Source organism: Ursus arctos, unplaced genomic scaffold (assembly GCF_023065955.2).
Source record: "Ursus arctos isolate Adak ecotype North America unplaced genomic scaffold, UrsArc2.0 scaffold_12, whole genome shotgun sequence".
Classification (NCBI taxonomy): Eukaryota; Metazoa; Chordata; class Mammalia; order Carnivora; family Ursidae; genus Ursus; species Ursus arctos.
Window position 1 is genome coordinate 23,001,815 of NW_026622786.1, and position 20,107 is coordinate 23,021,921.

The 20,107-nt window shown below is 39.8% G+C and overlaps 1 protein-coding gene across 13 annotated transcripts in view; it reads right to left on the minus strand.

The window, feature by feature from the left end:
* The window catches only part of CDC14A (cell division cycle 14A), a 208,582-nt gene that overhangs the window by 28,837 nt on the left and 159,638 nt on the right, over positions 1-20,107 (minus strand). For all 13 annotated transcript variants that reach the window (XM_048220695.2, XM_044383602.3, XM_048220698.2 and 10 more), the window contains one exon: positions 4,829-4,988. In XM_048220695.2, the coding sequence (XP_048076652.1) occupies positions 4,829-4,988 (160 nt within the window). The remainder of the gene's footprint in view (positions 1-4,828; positions 4,989-20,107) is intronic.

Genomic DNA, 20,107 nt, shown 5'->3' on the forward strand with positions numbered 1-20,107 from the left:
CCTACCAAACTCATTCCATATAATAACTAATGAATAGTCACAACCGATGAATGCAGGGAAGCTAACCTAGGCCTCTCCTGTGCCCTTGGGCTCCAGCCCCTCTCTCCACAGAGTCCCAGTGCAGACCCTCTCTTGCCCTGAGCTGCTTAGATCCCCTAGAATCTGCTGAAAAAGAAACAAAGTCACGTGGTTGCTGGTGGAACAAAGTGAGAAAGGGAAGACCCTCATATCTTCGCTCCCTCAAGAAACGGGTCTGTTGTCAGACTCCCCACTGCCCTCTGGAGGGTCGAGCACCAGCTCTTTCTTTTGGATACCAGCCTGCCCTACATAAAGGCAGGGAAATGAGAGCAAACTAAAATCATAAAGAAGGACCATTTCAAAAGACGTACTTATTTACAGATGATGGTCTAGCGAAAGAACAAATAATAGTGCAAAGTAGAAAGATTTATTTTATGCCATCGGTTGCTCTCTAAATATAGACAAGATGAAAATGAAAATAAAATGTGTTCATAGGTTTCAGTTGGATAAAGTAATTACTGACCAACGCATTAATCAAATGGTGACAGAGTAAGCTACTGGGGAGGCTGCGGTGTGTGCCATTAAGAAAAAAATCTATTAGATAAAATAGAGCACACTAGGGGAAAAAGACGGAAGAGTTATAATAGAAAAATGACATAAAAAGAGAGTTTGAAATAGAAATGAGTAAAAATAGAAGTGAAAGGATTGGAAGAGAAAGATGATAATGGACTTTTAGCAGGTTTAAGTGATTTGGCTAGGAAAGGTGGCTGGGTCATCTCCAAAATTCTTTCAGCTCTCAGATGCTGAAACTGTGAGATGTAAAAGCTGGGGAAAGGCAAAGATGTCATCTTCATAACAAGTTGCTTCTGATCATAAAAAGTTTGGATTTATCAGAGCCCCCGAATCCATCTTCCCTCCTTCCTCACTGGCACCGGTTAAGACCTTTACCACCTGGGACCACTCCCCCATCACCAACTTCCTGGCCTCCCACCCCTGGCCACACACAGACCCCAGCACCCCGTCCACCTCACAGCCAGAGCGGTCTCCTGAAACCCTGGCTCTGTGTTGTACTGTCACTCTCCTCTCCTAGAGCCTCTCCCGATCCCAGTGGCATTCAGATTGGAACTGGAATGCCATAGTGGTCCCAAGAGTGGAAAGAACAGTGCTTGAAAGTAGGGTCTTAGAGAGTTAATTTTTTACTTCATGGATTTTTCTCTAAGATGCACCCTGTAGATGGGCATTTGATGTAAAAGAGCAAAGGATTCTATAAATCACAGTATCCCCATGATGTAATTAAAACACTACATTCTTGGGGCACCTGGCTGGCTCAGTCAGTGGCGCTTGTGTGTGACTCTTGATCTCTGGGTTGTGGGTTCGAACCCCATATTGGGTGTAGAGACTGCTTAAAAATAAAACCTTTAAAAATTAATTAATTAATTAATTAATTAAAACACTACCTTCTTCTTTACCTGTCAATTTATGTGAACTTGGCTGAACATGAGCAGCACCTGTCCCTAATTAATCTCTCAAAGTCAAGAGCATCTGATTGATTGGAGTGCTAATATTGCATTATCACCCCGGAGAAGGAAAAGTTAACAATCACAATTCCAGGAGAAATTTATTGGGACGGGCTGGCTAAGGTTATGCTCAAACTTACTGGTGTAATATACTAAAGCCACACGTAGGACCTCATGCAGGGGCCACAGGGTATGGAGAGAGGCCTCAGGTGGATGGCTGAGAAGAGACTCTGAAGCCAGAGTGCCTGCGTCTGACCGCTCAGCTCCACTGCATGCTTTGTGATCTTGGGCAGACAGTTTACCTTTCTCTACCTCAGTTATGCCATCTGTTAAAAAGGGCCTAGGAACAATGCCGATTTCATACAGCTGTTATAAGAATTAAGAGTTAATCCATGTAGGGGCACCAGGGTGGCTCACTCAGTTAAGTGTCTGCCTTCAGCTCCGGTCCTGATTCCAGCATCCTGGGATCAAGCCCCACATCAGGATCCCTGCTCATCAGGGAGTCTGCTTCTCTCCCTCCCTCTGACCCTCCCAACTGCTCATCCCCCACCCCCAATAAATAAATAAAATGTTTTTTAAAAACATCACTTTGGGGCACCTGGGTGGCTCAGTCGGTTAAGCATCTGTCTTTGGCACAGATCATGATCCCGGGGTCCTGGGATTGAGCCCCAAGTTGGGCTCCCGGCTCAGTGGGCAGTCTGCTTCTCCCTCTCCCTCTGCTCCTCCCAACTACCTGCCCCCCAGCTCATGCCCTCTCTCTCAACTTAATTTCCCACTTGGAATTCACAAGAATGACAAAGATATCAGTACCTCCATTACACTCACTTTTGAATAAACTAATTCCTCATATTCATGAGATGCTCTGGAGCCAACATCAGACAAGCATGGCAAGAAAAGGGCTCGAAAGTGTTATCTACGCACAGCACATCACCTAACTATGAAGTGGTCCAAAACCTATGTATGTGTTGCTGTCTGAAATCTTAACCACACCATCGCTCCGTGGCATTTTTGAATTCTTGCATTTCTGCGCTCTAATTTCAAAAATTGTACCCCTTCTGAATGGCTAGAGCTAAAGTAATTAATTTGGGGGTGCAGGGGATAAGAAAGAGGAAGAGAAACAGCCCTATATCTGAATACATGCTCATATTTAAAACTGACTTATTTTAAATTTCATATTTCATTCTTCACCCTTTCAGTGATAAATAAATGTCAATTAGTTTTAAGTTCAACAAGTCGAGATCTAAAAAAGTATGAGAACAAAATGTTTTAACTACCAGATGTTAGTTTAATATGGATTATGATCTAGAAAACATTATATTCCTATAAGATAAATGTTTCCCAGATAGGCGGACAAATTGTATGTGTATCTTTTCAGAGGGCATAATTCAAAGCACTGTTTACTTGAACAAAACCTGAGAAGGAAATGCTGACCAGAGCAAGAAAAGTATTCTTGCTTAGCTATATTATCACATTAAAATGTCAGTTCAGATCCTTTTGTTTGCTTTGAATAGGCCAGACTACAACACAGAGACAAGAAAAGTCAACAAAGGGTCTGAACATCAACATGACCTTGGCTAAGATTTACGTTTTGTCAGGACAAATGATTCACATAAACAAACTCAGCCACTTCGTCAGTGGCTGTCCTGGAGTAGAGACCACGGAGTTGAAAAATTGGTTCTTCTGGCAGTCTCCACCCTGTGTCCTTGAAGAAAGCCCACTCTCCCTATTGCCAAGCACTCTGGTTATCTTCCTTGGTGAAAGAAACCTGTTTCGCATACAACACTTGCTCACCTAAAATCGCTATGATGCATTCCTTCCATTTTGGGTTCCCTGAGGGCCAAACTTGAACCACAGTATTTTGCTCAAGACCCTTGGGGCGCCTGGGTGGCTCAGTTGTTAAGTGTCTGCCTTCGGCCCAGGGCATGATCCCGGGGTCCTGGGATCGAGCTCCGCATCAGGCTCCCTGTTCTGCTGGGAGCCTGCTTCTTCCTCTCCTGCTCCCCTGCTTCTGTTCCCTCTCTCACTGGCTGTCTCTCTCTCTGTCAAATAAATAAATAAAATCTTCAAAAAAAAAAAAAAAAAAAAGACCCTTGTCCGGGTCCAACAGGTCACCGCCTAATAGAATGTAAATCCACACCTGCTGCCTAAACATTATTTTGAAGATTTATTTATTTATTTGAGTGGGGGGAGGGGCAGAGGGAGAGGAAAAGAACCACAACCTACTGAGCAGGGAGCCTGACGTGGAGCTCAATCCCACAGCCCCTAGATCATGACCTGAGCCGAAACAAAGAGTCGGATGCTTAACCGATGAAGCCACCCAGGCGTCCCACTGCTTAAATATTTTTAACAGCTCTTTTTGCTCCTTCAGAGATATAAAAATATAACTACAAACCAAGTGCTTAGTTTTACCTCAGGGATATTGTGGTAGAAAGAGCTAAACCAGGAGGGAGACTCCCAATCTCAAGGTGGTCCCACTACTAAACAACACCATGACCTTCAGCACGTCATGGGATTTGGTGGAACCCCCGACTTCTGATCTGCACAAGAGGGGAAGGAGAGCAAATGATGTCAAGGTTGCTTCCAGCTCCAAAAATGCCCATGATCCTACCTGTTGTACGTCACTTCCATTAGGTAGCAGGGTATAACAGAAAAAACACAGATGCAGAACCGCATAGATGTGGATTGGAATCGCCAACGTTAGAACTTCTCTGACATTCAATTTCCTTACTATAAAGAAGAGATCATATCGCCTAGACAATATTGCTGATACTACCTATCACCAGCTAGTTGTAGAGATTAAATGAGAGCATAGATGTCAGCTGTTCACAGTGGTTTGTTTAGAATAGAGCCTCAATTAAAGAAAAAAAAAGTTGCCCCATTTATGTTTTCAACTCTGGACTTTAAAAATCAATATGAATTTGAGACTTTCAAAAAACCACTTGTGGCATATACTGTTTCTTCAATTGTCACATTAATTCTTCTTTCTTTATATCCACTTCCATCTTCAAATAGAAAATTTGCTTTTCTGTTTCCTTTTTGTACATAGTCTCCAAACCAGAGTGGCCTCCTTTATAATTGTGCCCCCTAAATTACAGCTTTTTTATTTTTAAGGAAAGTGCTGTCTTTGCTCTGGATTCTTGTTTCACAGGTGGATGACTCTGCACCTAAAAATACGGGTACTCTCAGCGTCTCAGCAAAGAGATACTGCCGTGTCATGTATGTTCAGCTGGGGAACAAGAAATGCAGCACATGAGTCCTACGGAGACACGAAAATCTTCCTGAGAAAAACTCACCTCTCCAAATCTTTCCACGTTTTGTATTTTAGATAAGTTTCCACCAATAGACAGATCATCCAAGCTAGAAAGAATTTTATTAATACTTCCTTCACTGGATGGTCTGTTTTTCAGCTTGGATCGGAAAATGTCTCCTTGGACCCATAACGATGCCTGTTTTCTGTAAAAAGGAGAGAAAACAAAATAATCTGTAAAATAAATTACTATCACCCCCTCGAACATATTATATCCTATGGGTGAAAAGATTAGCAGATAAACCTTTACAAGTCAGACTAGAAAGATAATGAAATCTTAGAATTGTTTTTAAAAATCATTTTCTGAAAGTCAGAATGAAGTTATATGAATTAAATTAATTAAATAAATTACATTAAAGTTCTATATGAAGCACAAATACCTCTCTTCAAATATATGACTACAGAACCACTCATGAGTCACCTATTGAGGTTCTTAGATACTTACAACAACAGCCACAAAAAAGACTGTGAGCCCATTTGCCTTTTACATATGAATCTGAAATCTGTAAGGTATTTCTCAAATAGCAATTTGATATGTCTATAAAAAACAGCTGGAGTGAACTGGACTCAAAGACGTAGGTGAAGAAACCTGAATCAGAGAGCACCTAAAAGACTACTAAAGCCATAACTGCGTGTGGCACCATGAAAAAACACACAACTTGAGAAACCCATTCTTACCACCTAAAAGCAAGGTACAGAGAGCCTCAACTAGACTGTCCTTTGAGAACCAGAAAATGTGCTTCATCTATAAGTGTTCTTTAATTCAATAAGCACAATTTTAACTGTTTTCAAGGGTACAAGAAAAGAACTTAAGACATGTAAACAAAATGACAGTCTGGGTTTAAAATTTTTATTGACAGAGTCACCTTCCTGCATTTCTTTTAAGATAAACTACCCATCAGATAGTTTTCATTCTATTCTATGTCATACTGTACAGAATAGAATTAAGCTAAAATTGTGGCTCATCAACAACAGGGGCTTGGGGAAATAGTGATATCAAAGAACCCAGCGCGTCTGGGAAACTGGGCTGTCTGATTTGGCTGAAGCAGAGGTTATGACAGAAGCAAACGGCAACCAGTCCATGACGGACCCTGCCCGCCATGCTAAGTAATGCAGATCTGAGAATCGAAAAAAATCCCAATTCCAAAACGTTATAAAATGAAAACTCTGATGCGGCTGCCACTAAGGATGGAAATTACAAAGTGACACCTTTCGCTTGCTTGGTTTCAAAGACTCCATCTGTCCCATCCCTGGAAAGACTTGATTTGAACCTGAATATTAAAGATGAATAAGGTGTCAAAGCTGATTTGTGTGTTGCTAAGTGATGCTCTACTCAAGTGCCTTTTATGAAAAAGCGGCACTGCACCCAAATCCCTTTTTTATTGACAGTAAGAACCGCTCTGGCTTTTATTGTGGTATCTATTACTCCTTAAAAGCCTCATCTCAAACAGAAGAAGTAAAACGTGTATTTTTAAGTATTTAGCATTTAAAAATCAAATCTCATGAAGCTAACACACCAGCTCAAAGTAAATCCTCCAGGAACGTAGCGGATTTTCTAAGACAGCATGAGATTACTAACCCTCTGCCATAAGAACGCGTGCTTGAAATAACAGGCGGAGATCTGTCTTGATTTAAACAGAGCCTTTTGAGAGAGGTTACCAGTGTTGGGGGTCAAGTGTTTTTGGCCAAGTCCTGGCCCTGGGTTAGTTAGGCCTAAGACATAAGAAAATAACTAACTTGGCTTCATTACAAGCAAAGTCACAGCCTTCACGAGTCTTTTTAAAAATCTGTTTTGAGGGGCGCCTGGGTGGCTCAGTTGGTTAAGCATCTTCCTCTCGATTTCGGCTCAGGTCATGATCTTGGGGTCATGAGATGGAGCCCCATGATGGGCTCCTCGCTCAGCGGGGGGGCGGGGGGGGGGAGAATCGGCTTGAGAGTCTCTGTCCCTCTCCCTCTGCCCCTCCCCCTGCTCGGTAGCACTGTTACAGGTGTTCCTGGTTTTGAATTCAGAGCACAGTGATAAGTCATTGCAGCTCCTTCTGTTTGCAGCGGACTTCTTCTCCCTCACATCCTTGCGTCCAAAATAAGCCTATCTCCCCACCGTCTTAACTCTTCGTCTTCCTCTTCATCACTTCTTCCATCCTGGACACACACTTGTCCAGTACCCTGACCTCAGTGTCCATCCAAAGCCACCATTTGGTGATTCTATACAGAAACCCAGCCCGTGTTCCAGCTCAAGGTAGGCCTACTCTAGCCGTGACCGGGGCACCAGTCTACCCTGCACGCCTCCTACTCCACTGCCCCAGGGCTATTATGGAAACAGAGATAGCTCCCAGTTTAAAGAACAGGACTAACAAAATCATCTAACTTGGTATCAGAGGAAGATAGATCAGAAAGCAGGACCCAATGTTCAGGAGGTGGAAAGGAGATACTATTCAAGGAGTTCTACACATACTTTGGTACAAATGAAAGATTTACTAGGAAGATGTTTAGACAGAGAATTTGGGGGTAGAAGGGAAGATTCTTCATTCTGAAACACACAAGAAAACGTAGCTGGAAGAGAAAAAAATGAGTTAGAGATTTCCCAAAGTTAGCTGTAGTTTAGGTATAGACATCCACAGTCAGACACTGGTTCAGTGGTATCATGCCAAAATACAAACTTTACAACTAAACCTGGTGCATTATTGCTTACAAGACTATTCTGTTTCCACCTCTAACCCTTTCCACACACGAAATGAAACAAAAACCAGTCAATTGTCTATCTTTAGTAATTGACATGAGTATTTCAGGGCAAATTTCTGATGTCACCATTGCCCACAACTCTTATATATACCATATCCTTAATACTGGAACCCACATTAGGATTCATTTTTGCTTAGCCAATAGATTCAGTACAACTGACAGTCAATAAATGAAAAAATGACGCAATAGTGAATACTGAAAAGCAATTCAGAGGTCTATAAATGAGCGTTACTGCAAAAATGTGACTGTCAAATAGTGCAAACTTGAACCTACGCAATGCGCTTGTTATTCTTATAAGTAAACCACAATATCATCTATGGTTATTTTCAATTCCGGTTTATAACACTTCAGGTTTTAATTTCTGTATTTTAGGAACGATAAATTCTTAAATCTTTAAAACAGATTATAAAAAATGTTAATACATATTCCTTGAACTACTACATGTATCTAAAAAAATTACAAAAAAGAGTAGGAATCAATTATAATTAAAAACTCAAGCCATTATCGTTAGACATTTTCAAGAATTCTTCCATTTTCTTGAACAAGTTTTCTTCGTCTTATTTTTGATAATTTCCCAAAATAAAAAGCAATGGTTTAACTACTAATTTTTGATGTTGCTCATTCCAATTGTGAAACTTACCAAATACTATAAGCACCAAATTAAACGTAGCATAAGTTATATTTACAGGGTAAGAATGACCCATGGACCCTCATTATACAATGTGGTTGGGGGACCAGCAGCATCATATCACCTGGGAGCTTATTAGAAATGCAGAATCTCAAGTCCCACCCTAGAACTCGTGAACCAGAAACTACATTTAATAAGATCCCTAAGTGATTCTTACACACTTTAATATTTAAGAAGTACTATAGATAACTGAAGGCTTACAACTACATTAGAATCTTGACAAATATTCAACTGACTGGAAGTTGATGAAAATATCTATGATAATAAAGCAGAAAGGGGGAATTTTTGATTTAGGAATTTAGGAATAAAAAGAGAATCCAACAACAAAATTGTTCCCCTCAAAGATGACTTTATTCAAATTGGAAGCTCTACTTTACAAAGACAAAATTCCCTGCAGGGTCGAGATTTAGGCTTTATGTGAGTTCTGTGTCAGGAGGAAACTTAAAAGTAAAAAGAACTTCCATGCTCATGGATTGGAAGAATTAATATTGAAAAGTTGATACTGCCCAAAGCAATCTACAGATTCAATGTAATCCCTATCAAGATTCCAATGACATCTTTCACAGAAATAAAACAAACAATCCTAAAATTTGTATGGATCCCACAAAAGATCCCAATAGCCAAAACAATCCTGAGAAAGAACGAATCTGGAGGCATCTCACTTCCTGATTTCAAACTATATTACAAAGCTAAAATTATCAAAACAGTATGGTAAGGGCATAAAAGCAGACACAGATCAGTAAAATGAAATAGAGAGCCCAGAAATAAACCCACACATATAAGATAAAATAATTTATAACAAAGAAGCCAAGAATACACAATGGAGAAAGGACAGTCGCTTCAATAAATGGCGTTGAGAACACTGGGCAGCCATATGCAAATGAATGAAACTGGACCACAATCTTACACTGTACACAAAAGTCAACTCAAAATGAACTAAAGACCTGAACATCAGACTTACAACCGTAAAACTCTCAGAAGAAAACAAGCAATAAGCTCCTTGGTATTAGCTGTGGCAGTGAGTTTTTGGCTCTGACATCAAAAGCAAAGGCAACAAAAACAAAAATAAACAAGTGAGACTATATCAAAGTAAAAAATTTCTGCACAGCAAAGAAAACCTTCGACAAAACGAAAAGGCAGCCTACCAAATGGAAGAAAATGTTTGCAAATCATATGTCTGAAAGGGGTTAATATCCATAATATATAAAGAACTCACACAACTCAATAGCAAAAAACCAATCAGATTAAAAAATGGGCAGGGGATCTGAATAGACATTTTCCCAAAGACATACAGATGGTCAAAAAGTTCATGAAAAGATGCTCACCATCACTAATTATCGGGGAAATGTAAATCAAAACCACAATGAGATATCATTTTACACCTGCCAGAATAGCTGTTATCAAAACAAACAAATAAACAAGCAAACAAAAAATAGCAAGTGTTGGAGAGATTGTGGAGAAAAGGAGACCTTTGTGCAGTGTTGGCGGGAATGTAAATTGGTGCAGCCATTATGGAAAACAGTATGGAAGTTCCTCAAAGAATTTTATTTTATTTTATTTATTTATTTTGTTTTTATTTTTTTTTTAGAGAGGGAGACAGCCAGTGAGAGAGGGAACACAAGCAGGGGGAGTGGGAGAGGAAGAAGCAGGCTCCCAGCGGAGGAGCCCGATGCGGGGCTCGATCCCAGGATCCCAGGATCACGCCCTGAGCCGAAGGCAGATGCCTAACGACTGAGCCACCCAGGCGCCCCAAGAATTTTAAATATGATTACCATATGATCCAGCAATTCCACTTCTGAATGGAATGAAAACACTAGTTTGAAAAGATATATACACTGCTATGTTCATTGCAGCATTATTTACAACAGGAAAGACATGTTAGCAACCTAAGTGCCTATTAATAGATGACTGAATAAAGAATACACACACACACAATCTGATACATAAATCACATAAATACATAAAGAATATAACATAAATACATAAAGAATATTACTCAGCCATAAAAAAGAAGGAAATCTTGCCATTAGCAACAACATGGATGGACCTTGAGGGCATTGTGCTAAGTGAAATAAGCCAGAAAGAGAAAGACAAACACCATGTGATCTCACTTATATATGAATTCTAAAGAAAAAAAGAAAAAGAATTCATAGATAAAGAGAACAAATTGGTGGTTGCCAGAATGGGGGATGGGAAGTGGGCAAAATGGGTGAAGGGGGTCAAAAGGTATAAACTTCCAATTATAAAATAAATCAGTCCTGGGGCTATAATGTATAGCATGGAGACTGACTATAGTTAATAACACCGTACTGTGTAGCTGAAAGCTGTTAAGAGAATAAATCTTGAAAATTCTTATCACAAGAAAAAGAAATTCATAACTATGTTGTGGTGATGGGTGTTAACTAGACTTATGGTGGTGATTATTTCACAATATTTACAAATATCAACTATTACATCGTACACCTGAAACTAATATAATGTTACATGTCAATTACATCTTAATTAAACATTTTAAATTATAAATACATGAATAAAAATAAAACAACATCATCATATCATGCCCCATTGTAAAGAATCTCCGTGGGCTGAAGTCCTCGTGGGAACCCAATATTGGCCCCTACAGGCTTCCTTTGTAACGAATGAAAGCTTTAATGGATCATGATCCAGAGGTCAGCACAGTGTCACAAACTGAACAGTCAATAAATAGACTCAAACAAGTCATGAAAGCAGCCTGACCCCACCTCTGTACTTCCACAGACTGTCCCTGAGAAGGATGAGTTTAGACTTGGCTCAATAATAAAAGAGACGTGTTCGTGCCTCATTTTAAAAACTTGAGGATGTTTGGTAGAACACATATCTTGGGTTCAGAATGGACTTTTTAGCTTAAGAACAACAGTTTTAAGTAGAAGAGAAACCACTTGGTGGTTGTTTTGTAAACAATTTTATTTATAGCCTAGAAAAAAGTTTAAATATAAGATTTCAGACCATAACAAAGAAGAGCTCTTGATCTGACAATACATAAATTCATCAACTCACGAGGATGTTAATATAATAACATCCCTCTTACTGCTGGTGGGATAGGAGGAAGTTTTCTTCAAGACGCAGAAACCAAACACCTGGCCATATTTTAGTCTTCAAGGACTAGCAGGATGTGTTTCCCGAAAGTCACGGATTTAGAATTAACATTACCTAAAAGGCAATGATTGGATGTTTCAACTCTGAAAGAATACAATTCCTCTAACTTACGCAGTCATTTTTGACAGATGAAAACCTGTCAGAAAACTTTTTAATCCTCTTACTTCTCTCCTAATGGATGTGTTACTTATTCATGCTTTTGCGTCATCGATGGTGTCACTCTCTTCATCTCTCTGACCATTAGTCAGGCTTCAAAGCCCTTCATCTCTCCTACCATTAGTCAGGCTTCAAAGCCTGAGACTGGTACCCACCTGTCTCTCATTCCTCAGTCTAACTTCCGGCCCCTTCAACAAAAGCCATCCCCTTTAGATGACAACAGTCTCTTTTCAATCTCCCTCTACCCGAGTCATCTTACACAGGGCTGCAGCGCAGTATTCCTTAAATAACATGTGCATCTCAGGACTCACCTACTTTAGATAGCCTGAAGTAGAAATGTGATGAATAAGAGAAGCTCAGAATGCCCATGTTCACAGAGGATCTGTGTATCTTACTGCACCTGCGTACTGACTATCCACACCACCGTACACTATCCATACAGTTACAGGAGTTTCCTATCTACGCAAAGCTGCCGTAGCAAATTACCACACACCTAGTGGCTCAGAAGAACACATATTTACTTCCACACAGTTCTGGAAGTCAGAAGGCCAACATCAATTTCACTGAGCTAGAGTCAGGTATTGGCAGGGTTGGTTCTTTCTGGAGGCTCTACAGGGAGAATCTGTTTACTTGCTTTTTTCAGCTGCCAGTGGCTGCCCATATTTCTTGGTTTATGGCCCCTTCCCCCACCTTCAAAGTACATCAATTCAATCTCTGTTTCCATCATCACATTTCTTCTACCTGACTCGTCCTGTGTCCCTGTGATTAGATTGAACCTACCAGAATAATCCAGGACAATCATTCCACTTCAAGATCCTTAACGTGACCACATTTGCAAGAGCCCCATTTACAATATATTGAGTGGGGTTTATTCCTGGGATTCAAGGCTTATTTAATATGTTTTTTAAAAAAAAAAATCAAGGCAATCCACCAAATTAACAGGCTAAGAAAGAAAATGACATGATCATATCAATCAGTGCAGAAAAAGCATGACAAAATTCCATACTCATTCATGATAAAACTCTCTGGAAAAGAGAGGGGAACTTCCTCCACTTGATAAAGTACATCTGTAGCAAACCTCTAATTACCATTCTATTTAATGGCAAATGCTTCCACCAACCCCAAAATTAGGAACAAGTGAAGAATGTCTGCTCTCACCCCTCTTATTCATCATAGTGCTAAAAGTTCAGACTATGCACCAAGGGAAGAAAAGAAAAGACATGCAGACTGGAAAGGAACTAAAACTGTCCCTATTTGTAGATGACATGATTGTCTTTGCAGAAATCCCCAGGAATTCATGTGTGTACCTGTGCGCGTGTGCACACACACACACACACACACACCCCTAAGTTTCAGGATATAAAATAAACATAGACAGAAAATCAACTGTGTTTATACATACTAGTGATGAACACATGAACTCTGAAATTTAAAATATAATACTATTCATAATCATGCAAAAAAAGCAAAATACTTAGGTGTAAATCTAACGAAACAGGACTTGTAAGCTGAAAGCTACACAATACTGATGAAAGAAATCAAAGGTGATCTGAATAAATGAAGAGACATACTGCGTTTACAGATTGGAAGACTCAAGAGTACTGAAGATGTCATTTCTCCCCAAACCGATATAGAGGTTTAACACATTCCTATCAAAATCGCAGCATGATTTTTTGTAGATATGGACAAGATTATTCTAAAATTTACACAGAAAAGGAAAGGATCCGGCACTGCTAAGATAATTTTACTAAAGGAGAAAGTAGGAGGAACTACTCTTCCAAGGCTCACTCACTATACAGGTACCATATCGAGAGAGTGTGGTATCAGAAGAAGGACCAATAAACACATCAATGGAACAAACAAAATAAAGAACAAAGAAATCATAATAATACATATGCCCATCTAATTTTTAACAAAGATGTCAAAGCAATTCAATGGAGAAAGGATAATCTTTTCAACAAATAGTGCCAGAGAAACTGGACGTCCATAGGCAAAAAAAAAAAGAATCTTAACCTAAGTCTCACGCCTCATACAAAAAATTAACTCAGAATGAATCACCAACTCAAATGAAAACATATAACCAGAAACCTTTTAGAAAAAACATGAGAGATTATGGGAATCTAGAGCTAAGCAGAGAGATCTTAGATTTGATACTAAAAGCATGATCTAAAAAAGGGGAAAAATGATAAATGGGACTTCATCAAAATTTAAAATTTTTCCTCCGTGAAATATCCTATTAAGAGAATGAAAGACAAGTTATAGACTGAGAGAAAATATTTTGAAAATATTTACCAGATAAAAAACTGTCACTTAGAATGTATCAAGAACTTCTCAAGGGACACCTGGTTGGCTCAGTCAGTTAAGGGGGTCTGCCTTTGGCTCAGGTCATAAACCCGGGGTCCTGGGATTGAGCTCCCTAATCATTGGGAAGTCAGCTTCTCCCGCCCCCTCTGCCCCTCCCTGCCATTCGTGCTCTCTATCTTGCTCTGCTCTCTCTGTCTCTCAAATAAATAAATAAAATCTTAAAAAAAAAAAAAAACTCTCAAAACTCAATAATAAGAAAACAAACAACTCAATAAGAATGGACAAAAGACTTGAAGAGACACTTCACCAAAAAGATACATGGATGGCAAATAAGTGCATGAGAAGTTTCTTACAGTTACTTAATAGGGAAATGCAAATTAAAACCATAACGATATATCATTATATACCTATCAGAGTGGCTAAAACAAAAACAGCAACACCACCAAATGCTGGCAAATATAAAGAAAAACTCAATCATTCATGCATTGCTAGTAAGAATGTAAAATAAAACAGCCACTCTAGAAAACAGTTTGACAGTTTCTTATAAAACTAAACATGTACCATACAACTCACCAACTGCAGTCTTTCTTGGGCACTTAGCCCAGAGAAATGAAAACTTATGTTCACACAAAAACATATATACAAACATTTATAGCATCTTTATTCATAATAGCCAAAAACTGTAAACAGCCCAGCTATCCTTCATGGTTAACAAACAGGAGTGCATTCACACCCTGGAATACTACTCAGCCATAAAAAGGAACAAGGGAGGGGCGCCTGGATCACTCAGTCAGTTGAGCGCCCGATTCTTGATTTCAGCTCAGGTCATGATCTCAGAGTCATGGGATCGAGCCCCATGCTCAGTGTAGAGTCTGCTTGATATTCTCCCTCTTCCCTCTCCTGCCCCCCCAACTTGTTCTCACTCCCTCTCTCTCTCTCAAAAATAAATAAATAAAATCTTAAAAAAAAAAAAAAAAAGTCAGGGAAGGAAGTGAACCGAAGTGTGTCGTCACCACGGCACCTCAATCTCCCTGTGAGCCGGCACCTGCCCCCAGTGGGCCACAGCACACCCTACAATGCAGCAGAGATTACATAGGCACCCCACACTCCCCTTCTAGACACCCAAGCAAGTGGTCCCAGTGGGAATCTTTGCTCATTCCCTTGGCCACCATATCCCCAGGAACTGCTTCATAGAAAGTCATCTGATGGCCCATACCCCATGGCCTCTACAAGCCTTTCAGAACCAAACCCATCATGGCGCACGCCCTGGATTACCCCTGTCATATCACAAGACCAACCATTTCAGGTTCTCCAATGTCAACTAGACCCTTATCTCCAAATGACACTTACATCTCCTAATTTCCCATCCCATCCCTCAAATCCAATAATACCATCTTATAATAATCTTTTCAGAAAATAAAGATGGAAATGCTTCACAATTCATCTTATGAAGTCCGCATAATCCTGATGCTGAAACTTAAAAGTATTACAAGAAAAGAAAATCACACATCATTACCTATCATGAACATGAACACAAAAAATCCCTAAGAGAACATTAGCATATCAAATCCAGCCATATGAAGACATAAAAGCACATCATGACCATTATGGCTTCACATCTGAAAAGGAATGTAATTCACATTTAGCAGAATAAAGGAGAAAAAATTACAAGATTATCTTGATAGGTACAGAAAAAAACTGTCAAAATTCAATACCCGTTATTAATAGAAACTCTCAATAAACTAGAAATGGAAGGAAATTTCCTCATTCAGATAAAAGTCATCTGTGAAAGCCTCACAGCTAACATCACATTGAGTGGTAAAAGAATGAATGCTCTCTCTAATATCGAGAGCAATGCCAGGATGTCCATTTTCACCACCTCTAACTAACATTGTACTGGAAATCTTAGCAATAAGGAAAAAAAGGACAACTACCAGAACTAATAAGTGAAAATGGTAAGGTTGCAAGATACATGTTAATTTTCAAAAATCAATTTCAGCAAAATTTTAAATTCTGCTCATTAAAAGACATACAGCACAATGTATCTGCCAAAGACTTGTATCTAAAGTATATATACAAATATCAAATCACTATGTTATATGCCTGAAATTAACATAATGTTATATGTCAGTTACACTTCAATTAAAAAATCATCTCACTGGGGCACCTGGGTGGCTCAGTCTGTTAAGCATCTGCCTTTGGCTCAGGTCATGATGTCAGGGTCCTGGGATCAAGCCCTGTGTTGGGCTCCCTGCCCTGCTGGGAGTCTGTTTCTCCCTCTGCCCCTATCCCTTATCCCCCGCTCATTCTCCCTCTTTCTCTCTCTCTCCCTCTCTCTCAAATAGGTAAATAAAATCTTAAAAAAAAAAAAAATCTCAATGAAAAGCAGAAATCCCCATCGTAAAGCTGCAACATACAACTTCAACTGCTCTTCCGAATATTAAATAATTTGTAGGAAAACAATATATTTTTCATCAACTCTGTATATAGTACTGTGAAAAATAATGGTTTTATAGTAACTTCAACAAATATTTTTAAAATAAACTAATAGCTTGGAAATTCTGCAAAAAAATTTGGGAAAGAAACAAAATATATTTTGAAAATAAAAATAAAATAAAATAAAATAATCACATAAAATATATAAAGAACCACTACAATTAACAGAAAGAAAATTTTAATAGGCAAAGACTTGGCCAAACATCTCACAAAAGATACATATGTGTATGAAAAAAATGTTCAATATCATTAGTCATCAGGAAAATACAAATTGAGACACTATTTCACACCAACCAGAATGGCACCACTCCTGCCCCAAAAAACATGTTTACAAAATAAAATGTTGGCAAAGATGTGGAACAATAAGAACTCATACTCCTATAAGTAGCATATAAAATGATTTAACCACCTTGGAAAATCATTCCTCATAAAGTTAAACTATATCTAACCCTATGATCCAGCGACCTCATTCCTAGGTATTTAAACAAAGGAAATGAAGACATATGCCCACAAAGAGACTTGTAGAAGAATATTCACAGCAGTTTCACTCATAACAACCAAAAACTAAACATCACCCAAAGACCCATCAAGAGTCGTATGGGTCAATACATCATGATACATTCAAACAATGGAACACTAAGTAATAAAAAGAAACAAACTACTGCCATACTTAACATGAATGTATCTCAAAATAATATTCTGAGAAGAAAACAAAGACCAAGAACAAGTAAAACAAATCTATGGGGTTAGAAATCAGAAAGTGATTAGAAGGGAACCCCCGTGTGCTGTGGGTGGGAATGCATACTGGTGCAGCTACTGTGGAAAACCGTATGGCGGTTCCTCAAAAAAATTTTAAATAGAACTGCCACATGATCCAGCATTTGCACTTCTGTGCATTCATCCGAAGAAAATGAAAACACTAACTCAAAAAGGTATCTGCACCCCCGTGTTCGTTACAGCACTATTTGCAATAGCCAAACATAGAACCATCCAAATGTCCACTGATGGATGAATGGATAGAGAAAATGTGTTAAAAACATAATGAAATATTATTCAGCCATAAAAACAAAGGAAATCTTGTCATTTGTGACAACATGGAGGGACCTTGAGGGCATTATGCTAAGTGAAATAAGTCATACAGAGAAAACAAATACTATATGACCTTATTTATATGTTGAATCTAAAAAAAAAAAAAAAAAAAACCCAAACAAGAAACAAGCTCATAGATAGAGATAACAGATTGGTGACTGTCAGAGGTGGGCGGTAGGAGAAATGGGTGGAGGGGGGTCAAAAGGTAAACTTCCAGTTATAAGATAAATAAGTCCTGGGGATGTAAAATGTAGCATGATGACTACAGTTAATAATCCTGTATTTGCATATTTTAAAGTTTTAAGAGAGTAGAACTTTAAAATTCTCACCAAGAAATTCTATTCAAAAGACACTACGGAGTGAAAAAGCAAACCCAAAGAGAAGCAGAATATATCTGCGTTACATAGAATGGACAGTGTGCGTGTAGCCAGAATATTGATACACCTACACATTGAGATGAAAAAGTCTGATAGAAAGATGGGTAAGAGATTTGAAAATAGGGGCGCCTGGGTGGCACAGCGGTTGGGTGTCTGCCTTCGGCTCAGGGCGTGATCCCAGCGTTCTGGGATCGAGCCCCACATCAGGCTCCTCCGCTATGAGCCTGCTTCTTCCTCTCCCACTCCCCCTGCTTGTGTTCCCTCTCTCGCTGGCTGTCTCTCTCTGTCAAATAAATAAATAAAATCTTAAAAAAAAAAAAAAGAGATTTGAAAATATATTTCATAAAAGAATACACAGGGGCGCCTTGGTGGCTCAATGGGTTAAGCGTCTGCCTTCAGCTCAGGTCATGATCCCAGGGTCCTGGGATCGAGCCCCACATCGGGCTCCCTGCTCAGCGGACAGCCTCCTTCTCTCTCTCCCTCTGACCCTCCCCCTGACTCATGCTCTCTCTCTCTCTCTCTCTCAAATAAATAAATAAAATCTTTTAAAAAAGAGAGGGAATACACAAATGGCCAACAAATACATGAAAAGTTCAACCACATTAGTTAACAGCCAACAACAAATTAAAACTATAAAGCAAATTACCACTACAAGCAGAGTATAATGACTTAAATGTAAAAGACTGACAATATCAAGTATTAGTAAGCTTGGAACTCCCACCCCTGTTGGTAGGAACCGGAGGTGGCAGACCTACTTCGGAAAAATCTTTAGTGATACCTGCTATAACTGAATGTCCTGTTCACAGGTATTCATCCAACAGATAGATGTACCAAAGATATGAAATAGCCCCAAACTGGACACAACTTAAATATCCATCAACAGAAGAACTAAAACATGTATTCAAACAGTGGAATTTTATCAAGCAATGGAAATGAACACACTATTTACACAAAACAATAAAATCACATTGACTGAAAGAAGCTAGACATACATACTGATTCTAAGGCTACAATCAGGCAAGACTCATTTATGGTGTTAGAAGTCAGCATAATAGTCACACGGGCAGAAGAACTGGGTGGTGAATGGAAGGAGCACAAGGGGGACTTCTGGATGCAGCTAATTGTTCTATTTCCTGACCTGAAGAATGGTTACATGGGTAAGTTCACTTTGCAAAAACTGACGAGCCGACCTCTCAAACCGCCCACTCCCAGCTCACTATAATCTACCCACACTAGCCTTCTTCTTTTTTTTTTTTTTAAAGATTTTATTTATTTATTCGGCAGAGAGAGAGAGAGACAGCCAGAGAGAGAGGGAACACTAGCAGGAGGAGTGGGAGAGGAAGAAGCAGGCTCACAGTGGAGGAGCCTGATGCGGGGCTCGATCCCACAACTCTGGGATCACGCCCTGAGCTGAAGGCAGATGATCAACGACTGAGCCACCCAGGCGCCCCCACACTAGCCTTCTTTCTGAGCTTCAAAAATGGTGCACGTGTTCCCATCTCAGGCCCTCTGCATGCCTACTACCCAGGACACAGCCCAGACTGCCAGCACTGGCTCCTTCCCACCCTCAAGGTTCTGGCTCTCTTTCAAGAAGCCTTCCTTGACCAAAGTGCTCTCCGGTCCCCTGTGATCACCCCCTCCCCTACCCCTAGTCTCCACTGTTCATGTCACTGTTAGAAATCATCTTGTGTATAAACTTACATGCTAGTTTCTTGTCTGCTCCTTCCACTAGTGCTATTACCCCTGGGAGTAAAGCACCTTCTCTGGCATGCTCCTGCGGCCACCCCAGGCCCCGGAGTACGGCCCGACAAGAGCGCACATCTGACAAACATCTGTTGGACGAATGAACGTCACAAAGGCACGAAGCAATGTATTCTGCTAGGAGGCACATCAAGACACAGGCTTGGAAAGGAAAGGGTGAGAGGAGAAGAGGACGCGAGAAGTATGCCCAGTCGAGTAAAGCACAACAGCACCTCTGGTACCACTCAGAGCGAACAGCAGACGAGACCCCTGCTTGGACGGACGTGATCTAACAAAGCCTGGGGAAGCCTGGGACTGACGCAGGCATCTCCCCTTGCTAGCTCTGTAAGAAATACTGTAACACATGAAGGTCCAGTGCCTCAAAGAACCTGCTTTCAGGAAGGTTCTGACCTAAGCGTTAATGACTTATTTTAGGCCTGATCTTAATTTAATAACTTTCATTAACAACAGATTATAATGCTTCAGTTATGCAAGGAAGTCACTCCTGTACCTCAGTTCTTACAGAAAAATACTTAAG